General features: G+C 52.6%; 1 protein-coding gene across 1 annotated transcript; it reads right to left on the bottom strand.

The window, feature by feature from the left end:
- Nucleotides 1-186: 186 nt before the first annotated feature.
- Nucleotides 187-7,179, bottom strand: LOC149325300 (neprilysin-1-like). The gene is made up of 3 exons (XM_089562635.1): nucleotides 4,350-7,179; nucleotides 3,690-4,090; nucleotides 187-477 (listed from the first exon to the last, which is right to left on the bottom strand). The coding sequence occupies exons 1-3, from the start codon at nucleotides 7,177-7,179 to the stop codon at nucleotides 187-189; spliced, it is 3,522 nt and encodes a 1,173-aa protein (XP_089418761.1).
- Between the last annotated feature and the right edge of the window lie 5,323 nt (nucleotides 7,180-12,502).

The raw sequence follows: 12,502 nt of genomic DNA, 5'->3' as shown, positions 1-12,502 counted from the left end.
TATTCTAAACACTCAAAACCATGTGGCGACCCTCACACGTGCGGGCTGAGTTCCATGTGCACCAAGAGGGTATTGAGCGGGGCAGAGTCGAACACAGCATTTTAACAGGTCGGACTAAGCCAATAAAGTGGCCGAATGTGCACCTCCAAACGAATGAAGGCAGCCAGACACAGCCAATGACGGCCGCTAGGCGTCTGCAGGCGCCCGCAGCAGCCACGTGTCGGGCTTGACGACGGCGCACGAGATCCCCGGTCGCCCCATGGCGGCGTCTGCCGAGCAGTTGAAAAGCGGCCCGAACTCGGCCAGGTGGCGCAGCGGCAGGTTCACACGGTGCTCGGCTGGCAGCCGCTGGTCTCCCTTGTAGACCGGGTCGCTGTTCTCGCAATGGTCCAGGGCATAGTAGACGAAGAACAGTGCCTCGGCGGACAGCGAGGGCAGCCGCCGGTACCGGAAGTCGATGTTCCATGCTCGGCGAACCTGGAAGCGCAACAAGGACGGTTTCCACGCTCGAACCGCATTATAGGTCTAATAGTATGAACAATGCACCATGATGTACTTTGACAAGAACTTGCGTACGTGTACATCCCACAGACGGAACAACTCTACCATTGTCCGGCTAACACTGCGACGCAGTTGGTAAAAGCGTCACACTGGAAAACTGGAGAGGTTGTCAGCTACCTTCTTGAGAGACCAATTTTCAGTGAATCAGCACTTGACACTAAGTAGACCAACATCAATCTCTGACGTAAGCAAGTTGCGATGGGGCTGCTGTCGCCGGCTGGAGAGACTCGGGGAAAACGTGAGCGCGAAAAGTAGGCTCAGAGCCCTTAGGAATGCATGGAAGCAAAAGTTCTCAGAGCAGTTTCCTAATTTCAGTGCTCACCTATTATGTAGTCCTTTCGTTTAGTTCGTCGTATAACAGATTCTAAAAGTACGAAACGCCATTTCGACGGCGATGTATTTTTAAAACACCTACGCAGGGAATTACTCATGGAGGCGGCTGTTTCTTAACATTTGGCGAGCGCTTTGAAGAAGAGTTTGACAAAGTGTGCTCCGTCATTTCGAAGCAATCTTTGCAAAACGTCGCGATAAATGTGTGTGGTGAAGCCCGACATACCCTATAAGGCTCTCTATCCGCTGGGTGTTTTCCCGGACCGCGCAAGCTACTCGTGCAGTCCGACATGCTGCAGAGTGCGCTACATTTGCGCACTGCTACAGCAACCTAGATAGCATTGCCTGAAAAAGTAGTTCTCAAGTGCCGTAGAAAGCTCTCGAAAGAGAGCCTCACACTACAGCAGATGGCGCTGCCGACGACACACAGGCCGACTTGTGCTCCGGCGTCCGCCAGCGCCGGAGCCAGGAACTTCAAAGCAAACCTATCTATAGGCTGCCTAATTTGAAAGACACTGCTTGCGAGGAAACGGAGCCCACGAGGCATTATGTCGGACTGCATGAGAAGCTTGCTGGATTCAGGTAAATACCTAGCGGACAGAGCGCCTTTTGGCGGTGTGTCCGGCTTTACAACGAACATTTATCATGGAGTTTTACAAAGTTTCCTTCGAAATGACGTATCATACTTTGTAACATTCTTCTTGAAAGCACTCGCCAACTGTTTAGAAACAACCGTCTCCATGAGTGCTCTGTTAAACGGTAAAAATATTTCTGAAAGCTTTGGTTACATGTGTTTCTATGCGCCGCGCTCCCTTTCCGTTTCCCTAGGCGGGAGTCATTCCCATGCGTAGGGGTTTTTAATATAAACTGCCTTTGAAATGACGCTTCAGAGTATCAGAATCTGTTCTAGGATTAGTTTGGTTCTTCTTCACAAAGGCACGAAATCACTGGTGCACTGCGAAATCAGAAAACAGCTTCGAAAACCTTTGCTTCCATGTTTTCCTACGGGCGCTAAGCCGTCTTTTCACCCCTAGTCAGAACCGGTTGCCGCGAACTCCTTTCTTTTCTTGTAAACACGGTGTTAGTCTGAATGCTTGGTTTCATTACAGGGGGGAAAATCACCCCGCTGACATGGTGGCTGGTGCAATGTGGGAGTCTCGCATGACGCGAAAGAACACTTTGCAGACTACATATAACGTGGCAGTTTCTACAAGGCGTGAACTGCATGTGATTGCAATATATTTTACTCCGTCGAAACAAGCTTCGAGCGAGGAAGCAAGCGCAGCCTATTTCACTACAGTCGCTCGTCGTTTTTCCCTGCATGCAGGTTGCTTGAAAAATTAGAATTACGGAGGCCACTGTAGGCTTTTCAGCTACCGCAAAGGATTAAACGTCGAAGCCGAGTGGCACTGGCTAGCATCTGTTGAGACTGCGGCGATTACTACCAACCGCGGCACTACTAGCCAACAAAACAGTTTTCTTGTCCTCTAAACTAATGACTGTAGAGCCTTTACCAACGAAAGATTGCTTCGTTTGCATGCGAGGTCGGTTGTATCAGCATAGTCAGCAGGAGCATCCTTTCCTGGTATGATACGTGATTAGCGACTCACTGAGCTCTTATTTGAAGCCGCGCAGGGTAATAATCTGCACCGAGCCTAGATCACCCCAACGGCTGTCCAATGAACGTTTCGGGTTCCGTAGCATGTACAGATAGTGAAACGTGTCTTCAGCTCTTAGATGCGTTGCCGTCGCAGCCGTTTCGAGCAGAGATCGGTACCATCTCGACTTTTACGAGAGACCAAATTGCAAAGGCGACACTGTTCAGTGTCGTCTGTAGCCTTTTCCGGAAGGCAGTCGTAACCATTTCTCAATGATATGTATACACGTAGCATTGAAAGCCCAGATCAGATCAAAGATTTGTATAGTGCTTCGTATCAGCGCCTGTAGTCCGCAAGGATATCGCGACGGCGTTGCGTGGAGGACACTTGTACGGTGCTGAGGTTACCTTAACTCTTCTATTCACGTCTTGGCCTGTAAGGAACGTGGTTTTGGTCGAACAAGATGTCGGATTTTATGTCGATTTGAAGGAGTGTGTCTGTGTGGACAGGACTCATCTTCGTCGTGCCGGTTCGCACTGCTCAAAACCGGATGTTTTGAAGCCCCTCACCTCCCCACGGCCTCGACAGCTGTGCTTCACAACGCTAGGCATATCCGAGAGATCGTAAGAGTTGCTATGTCACATAGCATTGATTGCCACACAGTATTTAAAATACTGTGGAACATTTAGAATTTATGAAAGGAAGGCGCGAAGAGGGGAAGTTGAGACGCAAAATTTAAAACGGCTTGATCAACGTGGCCCGTGGAGGCCCCAACTATGAAGGCTACTTGTATATCTCGTTCCACATCGGGGCTGTGTTCTGGTGTTCTTACGGGGTTTTCAGGGCACAAGGTGAAATGTGTCGAGGTGTGCGTATCGGGTTAGGATTGGTCAGTGGCCCCACAATGTTGGCGCTCGCAGTGTGTGCCAACTTTAGACGCAACACATATAGACAACTTATGCGAACAACCAATATTGCGACTATTAGTGAGAGGGATTTTACACAGGAAAACGCTGCAGATCGAGATAAGAAAAAGTCGGATTCATTACAACACAGCCTTCAACAAGACACGGGAAGAAACCTCAGTCCGCAAATCAATGATTCCACAAGACGACCTGCCTTCTGTACCCAAACAAAGAAAGGCTTTGTTTTGTGGCTCGCATATATGGTGTGGACAAAGTCAGATTTCGCTGAACTAACCTGCCACAGATCCTGAAAAGCCCGAAAAGCAAGCTGCAACGCAGTTGTCTGCAGCAGAAGAGCAGTCCTTGAGCGTGAGGGGTCCGGTCTCACTGTTCCCTTCAGCGTGGCGGGCAGCTCTCGCAAGTCCCACTCGAAACACTGCAGCAGCGCTTGCAGCTTCCGCCGAACGGCTTCGTCCCGGCCGCGGTCCCAGTCGTCCAGCAGGAGGGCGTCCAACAGAGCGCGGTAGAAGCGCACCGCGTAGCGCGCCAGCTGCAGCTGGAAACCCGCGCTGTTGCCCGGCACGGAGGTGTTGAAAAGTGCCGCCGGAACTAGAACGCGCCGCAGTAGCCGGTCGTACACGGCGTGCACTGAAGACGGTCGCATAGTGGCAACGCTGTGCGTGGCCGGGGAACGGCCTGCGAAGACGACGCAAGGTAAACACTGAAATTTTTCGCATTTTCTCGGGGCGATGATGCTAGAGTGCTAAATGTGCCGCCCTTACTCAACTAAAGTGCGCCCACTCCAACAAATAAAACACTGTTTCGCGTTGCATTGTCTAACAAGCGGAACCACACCACGAAGCTCCAGAAGGCTGAGACACCCGAACTCTAATACTGACCCGTCGCAACTTCACAAGCCACCGTCGCTACGCATAAATAGGATATGGACACTTGCCAGAGTTGATGAGCTCCAATCTTGATGTCTGCTGTGCACGGCACACGTCCCGGTAGAACTGCACGGGGCTGTCCGTGCGCCGAGCAACTCCCGAGGGCACGCACGGTGAGTCTCTGGCAGAAGGGGGACCGAAATGGGACGAGCGCCGGCGTTTCAGTCGGTATCGGTTGACCAGCGCCAGTTCGTCGCTCAGCCAGGCCAGGTGGTGGACATTGCGCGCGAATACGACCTCCAGCTGCGCCAGCTTCTCGGGCACGCGGACGTCGTACTCGGCGGCCTTGAATAGCGTCGCTGAGAGCTTGCTGAAACACGACGGTAGAGCCCGTTCCACGGCCATCATACAGAGCGTGGACGAGTTGGAAACGTCGGGCAGCGTCCGCCCTCGCAGGATCTTGGCAAACAGCTGCCTCAGGTGGACGTGTCGTTCTGGCAGGAATGGCGACAGGTGCACCAGCGCGAGTAGGCCCATGTAGTTCATGAGAGCACGGGGCGGGAGTTCCCGCACCGCCGCCGAAAGGTACTCGCGAACGTAGCTCGCCGGCTTCAGCACAACCACAGTAGCCGGGCCGAGCATGGCACCACCATTGAAGACGATCTTAAGAAACCTCTGCATGTCGGCATTTAGCTCCGACATTTTGGCAACTACAGCGGGAGGTACGCCGAATTTGGCCTCGTTAGATTCCGCGATATAGGTGTTCACGGGGCAAGAGCCGAGCCTGATGAAGGCGCTCATAACTTCGTCCAGAATTTCTGCCCTAGGAGCGTGCGTGAATTCTAACGACAAGTCGCTCAGTGCGTTATGAAACAACGTGGTGACGGGCAGCCGCCAGGCGTCGTTGCAAGATAAAACGTGCTCAGGCTGTCGCAGTTCGACGACTGGACGATCATTGTTCCCAGCTCCGATTCCGACCGCTATATCTACTATAGAGCCCAAACCAAGGTCTCGGACGAGTTCTCCTGCGAAATCCCAAATTTCATTAACGCTGGCGTTCACGTCACGAGGCCACATTCCTATTGTCCAGGCCTTGAAGAGTTCCTTGACGTGATTCGCCGCGGCATCTGCCTTATTGCGGTCAGTGCACGCGTCGTAGAGGGCAACTGCCATGCTGACGTCCTCTGCTCTGCTGGACGGTAGTAGGGAAGCTAGCTCCTTATCTATTGCGTCTTGAATGATCGTATCAGTGGAGACTACGGCACCGGCACCAGTAAAGCCGTTCAAAGGATGCGCCCTGGGCCACGCGCCGCAGACGTGCTCGTAGAAGTTGTCACAGGTGCCTTTGCCTCTGGCGCCCAGCAGCGAAACAAGGTAGTCGGCCTCGCGGTCGCAGAACTCCGAGGAGCAGTAAATTGTGCCCGACGCGGGCGTAACAGCCGGAGCAGGGTGCATAGTCTCAGAGGTTGGCACCACCGTCGTCAGCGCATAGATAAGACCTAGCAGTGACATGAGAATAGCGCCGACGAGGACTAAGGCGCACGCGAGCAATACCCATGGCGGTTCATCATCACTGAGCACAACTGCCGCGCGGATCTGTCTGAGCTCTTCGGGATTCAGATACGTGCGTTTGCCATCTGTTACTCGAACTGCCGCCTTTCCTATCTCATGAGGTGTCTCCATTTCCGGTGAGAAAACATCGGGAACGGTTTGAACCAAGCGATTTTTGGATTGGTGCTCATTCTTGCAATTCATTTTCTCATCGCTTGCACATCCATTAGCAGATTCCAGCAAGCTGGCTGCATTGTGGATGTCTCTTCGTTGAACCACCGTTGGAAATTTTCTCTGGCGATCTGTGGCATGGATGTCATCGGCACTTAAAAAGCTTCCTTTGTTTGTCGAAATAATTGGAGCAGCCACTAGTCGGGAAATCGCCATGCTAAGTTTACCAGCTTCAGAAGGAGCTGCCTGTATCACAGCTGAATATTGAGCATCGCGTCCACTGGAAGAGCGCGAGGTTTTGCCAGCGAGGCTCTCAGCAGAAAGTGTCTGGGCCAGGTCTCTCGTCACGGAAACGGCGCAGGCTTCTATAACATCGAAAGCTTGCTCACCCACCGATTGAGCGACACAGGTCACCGATGATTGCACCTTTACAGGCTGAGGGTCCCATTTTATAGGCGGAGATGATGAGCTCAACGCCAGTTCATTATTTCCCGGCGGGGTCGACCTCGATTGGACTGATGAATCGTTAGCGTGAATTGACTTCGTATCTAGATTGCCATGTTGGGAATTCAATCCCTGTTTAGGGGAAATAACCATCCTTGAGATCTTTGCTTTCCGTGGAAGTGATTTTCTAGCTTCGCCAGGAGATGTATCATCTACAACTTCTTTTGGTGCATCTAGCTGGACACGAAATGTGCTGGTGTTTGACTTGTCCTCAAAGGAGGATTTTATGTCGACCTCCTGAGGAATGTACACAAGTTTTGGTCGCTCAACCAGGAGGGCGACTTTGCTCCTGAGCTTTTTCACGACTGTCTCTATAAACGGGCGTAGCGAAGCGGGCCTTTCAGCAGGAGCAGCGGGGGGGCAGAGTTCCAGGGCGCATTCTCTCAGGTCACTTTTGAGATCAGTCCGTGAGCCAGAATTCGTCAGCATCACTGCCTTTGTGATTTTGAGGACAACCTTAGCTCCCTCACCCTTCGCTTCTCCAACTTTTAAATAAGGTTCCTTTTTTCGGAGCTTTTTTCCCGCTCCTTCTCCGCCTGCTTCAAGAGGCTCCTCTTCCGCAGCATGGCGGCTTATGACGCTGCTGGGCGCCACAGAGCACGACTGTGCTGGCATAGCCACTCTCGACCACCCAATCTCAGCGTAGTGAGTGGTTGTCGCACCGGTATACATGCCTGACGGCGGCTGTCGGAGCCCCATAATGCTGGGAAGTGGAGGCATTGGGGGTAGTCTTGGAGGACCACGCATCGGGAAGCCAAGCCCAGAGCGTCTGGGCGTTTGCGCCGGTGGTACCATGTGGGGACGCACCGGCGGAAGCAATCCTGGCATACGCATTGGCATTGGCCTTTGCGTAGAGACCACCGCAGAAGGGGCAGCTGGGGTAGGCGCTGCAGCCGATGGAGCTAACACAGGCCGACGCGGGAGGACCCCGGGGAACACAGGGGCCGGTGGCGCACTTCTTATGAAACTGGATTGCCGAACTTGTCCAGGCGCACCTACACGCGTGGCGTTGAAGCCAGGGAACGCACCTAACGTAGATCTTGGGGCCTCTGTGTACTGCGGAAGCGCGACATTTCCCCCTTGAACTTGAGGCCCAGGGACTTCCGTAGGCGTAGCTTGGCCGGCACCCAACCTTGCGTCTACTGCTTGTCCGGCCTTTTCAACTTCACTTACGTCTGTAACGATCAGATTTTCGTGCGCGAGAGCCGACACTCTGTCTGGCTCTTCGGTCGCCTGGGCGTGTTGTGTTATTACATCGGCGGAGGGAGCAGGAACATCATCTAATGTTCCGCCTATTGCGTCACCCGTCTCTTTATCGGCCTCGGCCTCTTTAGTGACTGGCATTTCATGGGTGGGAGCAAAAGTTTCCTCTGACATTCCGACCTGTTGTGTGTCTTGTGCTGCCTTTGCAGCGGAAGGTATACTAGGGGTGGCAGCTAATGTTTCCGCTGACACACTGACCGGTTTGTATTCTTGTGTTACGTTAGCAGCGGTAGATGTACAACGGGTGGCAGCCAATATTTCACGTTTTATATTGTTCGTATTTTGCTCAAACTGAGTTACATGATGAGTATGCGGATATTCGTGCCCGCCTGAAAAAATATTGTTGGCAGCTCCACCTGCTCGGTTTTCTTGTCCTGCTATATGAGCGGCAGATGGAGGATGAATAGCGAGGCCTAACATTTCATAAGCGGCAGCTAAGATTTTCCTTGCTGCTTCAACCACTATATTTCCAGCCGTAGCATGGTCACTTCCTGGCATTACGCCTGCATTCTCTATCTGCTGGTTGCATGACGGAAATGTCGCAGCAGCCTGCCGTGCCTGATTTTGCAATGACTGGTCGATGTTCGACACTTGAAGATGGTTTGCGGCCTTCAAAATTGCTGTAGATTCTTCTTGAATGCCCTGGTCGAGAATATCAACGTATTTCAGAGATTCCACCGTGTCGTTTGCTGGAACGCCTGAACCTGGTAACCAGGAAGCCCCCATGGGCCCGGCATCAGTGCCCCCGGAAGGAATGGGTCCTGAAAGCGACTTAGCGGAGTGTGGATTCGCCGCTAGGGACTCCGATCTGTCATGCTGCTCTGATTCGGCTAGCTTTGTTTGTTCAAAAGAGCGCGTTGCTTTCGCAGCTGCTGCATATTCTTCCTCCAGTAGCTGTCGAAGAATATCGGTCCCTGCCCCCCACTCTTCCGTGACTTTTGCTGAAACTTCCGCTTTTGGCCCAACAGAGGCACCATCCGAGGAACTGGGCCCGATAGATGGCGCCGCAGACTGAGGGCCAGCTTCTGGGGACGGCTCGGTTTGATTTTGCAGGCGAATTTTTGAAATTTCAAATGCGTGGGCTGCCTTCACAGCTGCCGAATATTCTTCCTCGATAAGCTGTTTGAGGATATCAGCCGCTGCCTGAGATTCTTCTGTGCCCTTTTCTGAAAGCCCTGACCCTATCGACGGGGAAGCTTCCGGCTTAAACTCGGGAGATGAGGATGATGAGAGCGGATCCACTACCGGGGGCTCCCGAGTCTGATTTTGCAGGCCATGTTGTGAAACTTGAAGAGCGAGCGCGGCTTTCACAGCTGTCGCATATTCTTCCTCGATTATCAGTTCGAGAACATCGGGCGGTGCGTGAGGCACCTCTGCGCCTTGTGCTGAAATTCCCGCACCTTGGGATGAGGAAGCCTCTGTCTTGTGCCGGAGGAGCGTGCCTTCGGAAGAACTATGCGTGACAGGTGAGGCAGCGGACACTGCACCCACAGCTGGGGCTGACGCCGACTTGTGTGCCACCGATGAGGCCGGCTTTGCAGTGCCAGCTGCCGACGGCACCGCAGGAGACGGCTGAACAGGTTTCGCCGACGTTGGTAAAGTAGCTTTGGTGCCACTACTTGGTTGAGGTGGTACTGAAGTAACGCTCGGCTTCGCTTTCGCTGGCGCTGTTACTGACGACGCTGGTACAGTGGAGGGCACTTGTGAATCACGAATCGATAGCGGAACTGCGGCTATCGAACCCGCGGCTGCAGTTACAGGTCCTGCTTCGGGTACTGCAGGCGGCTCGCTCGGCGCGGCAGCGGAAGTCACGCTCACTGTGTCGGCTTTTGGGCGAAACACTACAACGAAAGGCACATTGACTGGTGGCTGCGCAACGTTAGCACCAGCGATCGGTGTGGCCTTCAAAGCAGGGTCCAGCGAGCCTGGGACGTCGCTTGTCAGCACAGTAGACACAATAATGGGGGGCGCATCAGGTTTTGTCATAGCTCCTCTTGCAGATAGAAAGGGAGGCCTCTGGAGTTGATATGGTACCGTGGGCGAGATATGCGGGGCCTTTGAACCTGCCACCTCGCTCTTCATCAGCGCCTGGGTATGAGTAGGAGTGGCATTGCTTGCAGAGTGAAACGAAGGGCCATGGAGCTCTCCGGGTGCCACTGTCCAGCATGGGCGTGAAATATGAGCAGGATTAACTGGAGAGTTATTGGTCGATGGGAATGTCATGTGCTGTAGTTCGGAATTGAGAAGGTCGGTTCTAAGCACATCAGTAGTCTCTGCTGTGCAGGTGGCAGCAGGAACATGGTCGAAAACAGTCACCCGGGACGGCGAATGAGCGGCAGTAGTAGTTGTTGGGGCTACAACTGGTGAAGGAAACGTCTCAGCACTGTTTTCGGGCACCTCCAGAGGGTCACTTGGTCCGACCTCAGTGGTCGCTTGTGGCGCAACAGCTGAAGGAGCAAGCGGAACTGGTGAAATGAGCGGCGCGGGGACAGGGTTGTCGGCAGCTTGGAGATCTCCCGCCTGCATCACCATAAAGCTCGCCGCTGTTGTCACCGGCGCCGCACCTTGCAAAGGCGTGTCATCACTGGCTTCAACCACTCCAAGGCATTCAGCTGGCGTACCATGTGGAGCGCGACATGGTGACATGGTGACATCTGGTCTCATGGACGAGCTAGGCACGGGAGGAACAGGGGCTGATGCTGCCCGCTGGACGCGGGGGGTTGCGCCGCTTTCAAGTGAGCACTTTCCACTCGGAGCGCATTCCATAAGGACTTTATTATGCTCGCTTTTTGGCGCTGTTCCTAATGGTGGCATCTGGTCCTCAGCACAGCCGCTCGGAAACGGGGCTTCCGCAGTCGACTCGTACTCATCGCTGGCTCGAAATATGGCGCCGATCACAGCTCGGACTGTGGTGGCGAAGGCGCTCCTCAGGCAGGGTTGCACGCTCCTAACGGTTACATCGTGCTCGGTCGACTTCATCCTCGAAGCGGCGTTGCCAGTGCCATTCGTACTTTTAGTAGGCTCGAAGCTGTCCTCGCCAAGTGACTCCTCTGTATACTTGCAGCGACCAGTCGGTCTGGTCGGTGTGGAAGATGGCGTCGCTTCCGCACCATGCGTCGTCGGGAATTTCGCATCTTCTGGAGCATCAAAGGTCTGGGAGAGCAACTGGGAGGCCGTCGTGCTGCCCGCTGGGTTCCGACCTGCAGTCGGGCTCGTGTAATGACTGGACACACTGTCGCTAGGTGAGGAGCTCGACGCCGACCGTGACGGAAAGCGTAGTTTGTCAGCTTGGAGGGGCGCCGCCAGAGCCTGCGAGGATAGTCGTCAACTTGTCAGAATTTCATTCTGCCGCAAGACTGCGCGCATTGCAAAAATTTAGGTTGTACGCAGCTTGACATCTACCCGGCCTTCTTGCCACTTACATGTGAGGAGAAGATGGCGCTCCCTTGCGGTGGTCTGAGCATTTTATGCGTCGGCGACGACGCTTACTTGCGTCCGTTCTCCTCACCACAGTTTGTATGCTTCTTTTGTTTTCTTGTTACGAAGATAGAGACTGAAACCCACTAAACGCAGTCTAGCCCCTTGTTTGAAAAAACACTTTCCTGATACTTTTTCTTTGCGTATAATTCGATTAATGTTTCATTGTCAAGCGTGTGACATTACATGGGTGCTTCCTGGGCACCAAACTCAAGTACACATCAGAAATCTGGTCCCTCATCAGACATACTTAATGAATACCGTTGCATCAATCCAGAATCTCATGTCACGTTATACAGCTTCAGATTAGGATTTTCAACACAGCATAAGCAGCATCAAGTCATCTCTTGCTATCCACCCAGCCGCCCTTAGATGCAAACTTTCTCGCTTTATATCTGTTCCACAAAATATACTACAAATTTCCTAACCTACGCTAGTAACTTCTAGTGCCGCATGTGCTCACGTCATCCCGTTTATTGAATTCCAAGAGCATTCAACGTTTATATGAATGGACTAAAGCCTTTGACAAATCTCTTTTGCCAATCGCAATACAAGAACGGAATCAGCTGCCCGACTCCGTTGTCAGTGAGCGTGGTCCCGTAAGGTTTAAACAAGTCCTGATGCTATGTCTTGCTGTATAAGTCGTTTCCTTTTCGTTTTCAAGAATGCTTTCTTTGTATTTCCGCTGAAGGGGCCTGTGGTTTTGATTATCTGTTTTATTTTCCCAGTTATCAGTGTTACTTGTTGTGCCCTCCCCTCCCTTATGGATTTCACCACCAGGGGACTCGAACCACCTTCACTACCAGGGATTTCACCACCAGGGGATTCGAATGAATAATGATGATGATCTCAGTGATTATTTTCGATTTGATGCCTGGAACGCGTAAGTAACCTTCTGACCAGTGAAAAAAGATATCTCGCAATGCACATTTCAATGCAGGAAAACAGCCTACGGCAGTGCGAATGCGGGAAAGCGCAAGTAAAGACTTGCCCTTAGAAGTGTTATGCTTTATAGGGAAAAGGTTACCGATCGGCGCTGCTTTTCATTCGCCGTATTGCACTAACGGCTACGAAAGCGGCTCTGCGAATTGTCCGAAACGGAAAACCGCGTTCAGCCGCTGTCATGCGACAGGTTACAGACATCTACTAGCTGTTACGTTAGCTACCGTGTACAATACCAACTAACCTTTGCCATTAAAAAACTTTAAACTTCAACATTGTCTAAATAATTGAATAATGTCCGCGGAATTGCTTG

Source organism: Amblyomma mixtum, chromosome 10, assembly GCF_055824585.1.
Source record: "Amblyomma mixtum isolate Tamu chromosome 10, ASM5582458v1, whole genome shotgun sequence".
Taxonomy (NCBI): Eukaryota; Metazoa; Arthropoda; class Arachnida; order Ixodida; family Ixodidae; genus Amblyomma; species Amblyomma mixtum.
The sequence above is the reverse complement of the archived record's forward strand: the minus strand, read 5'-3'. Positions and strand labels throughout refer to the sequence as shown.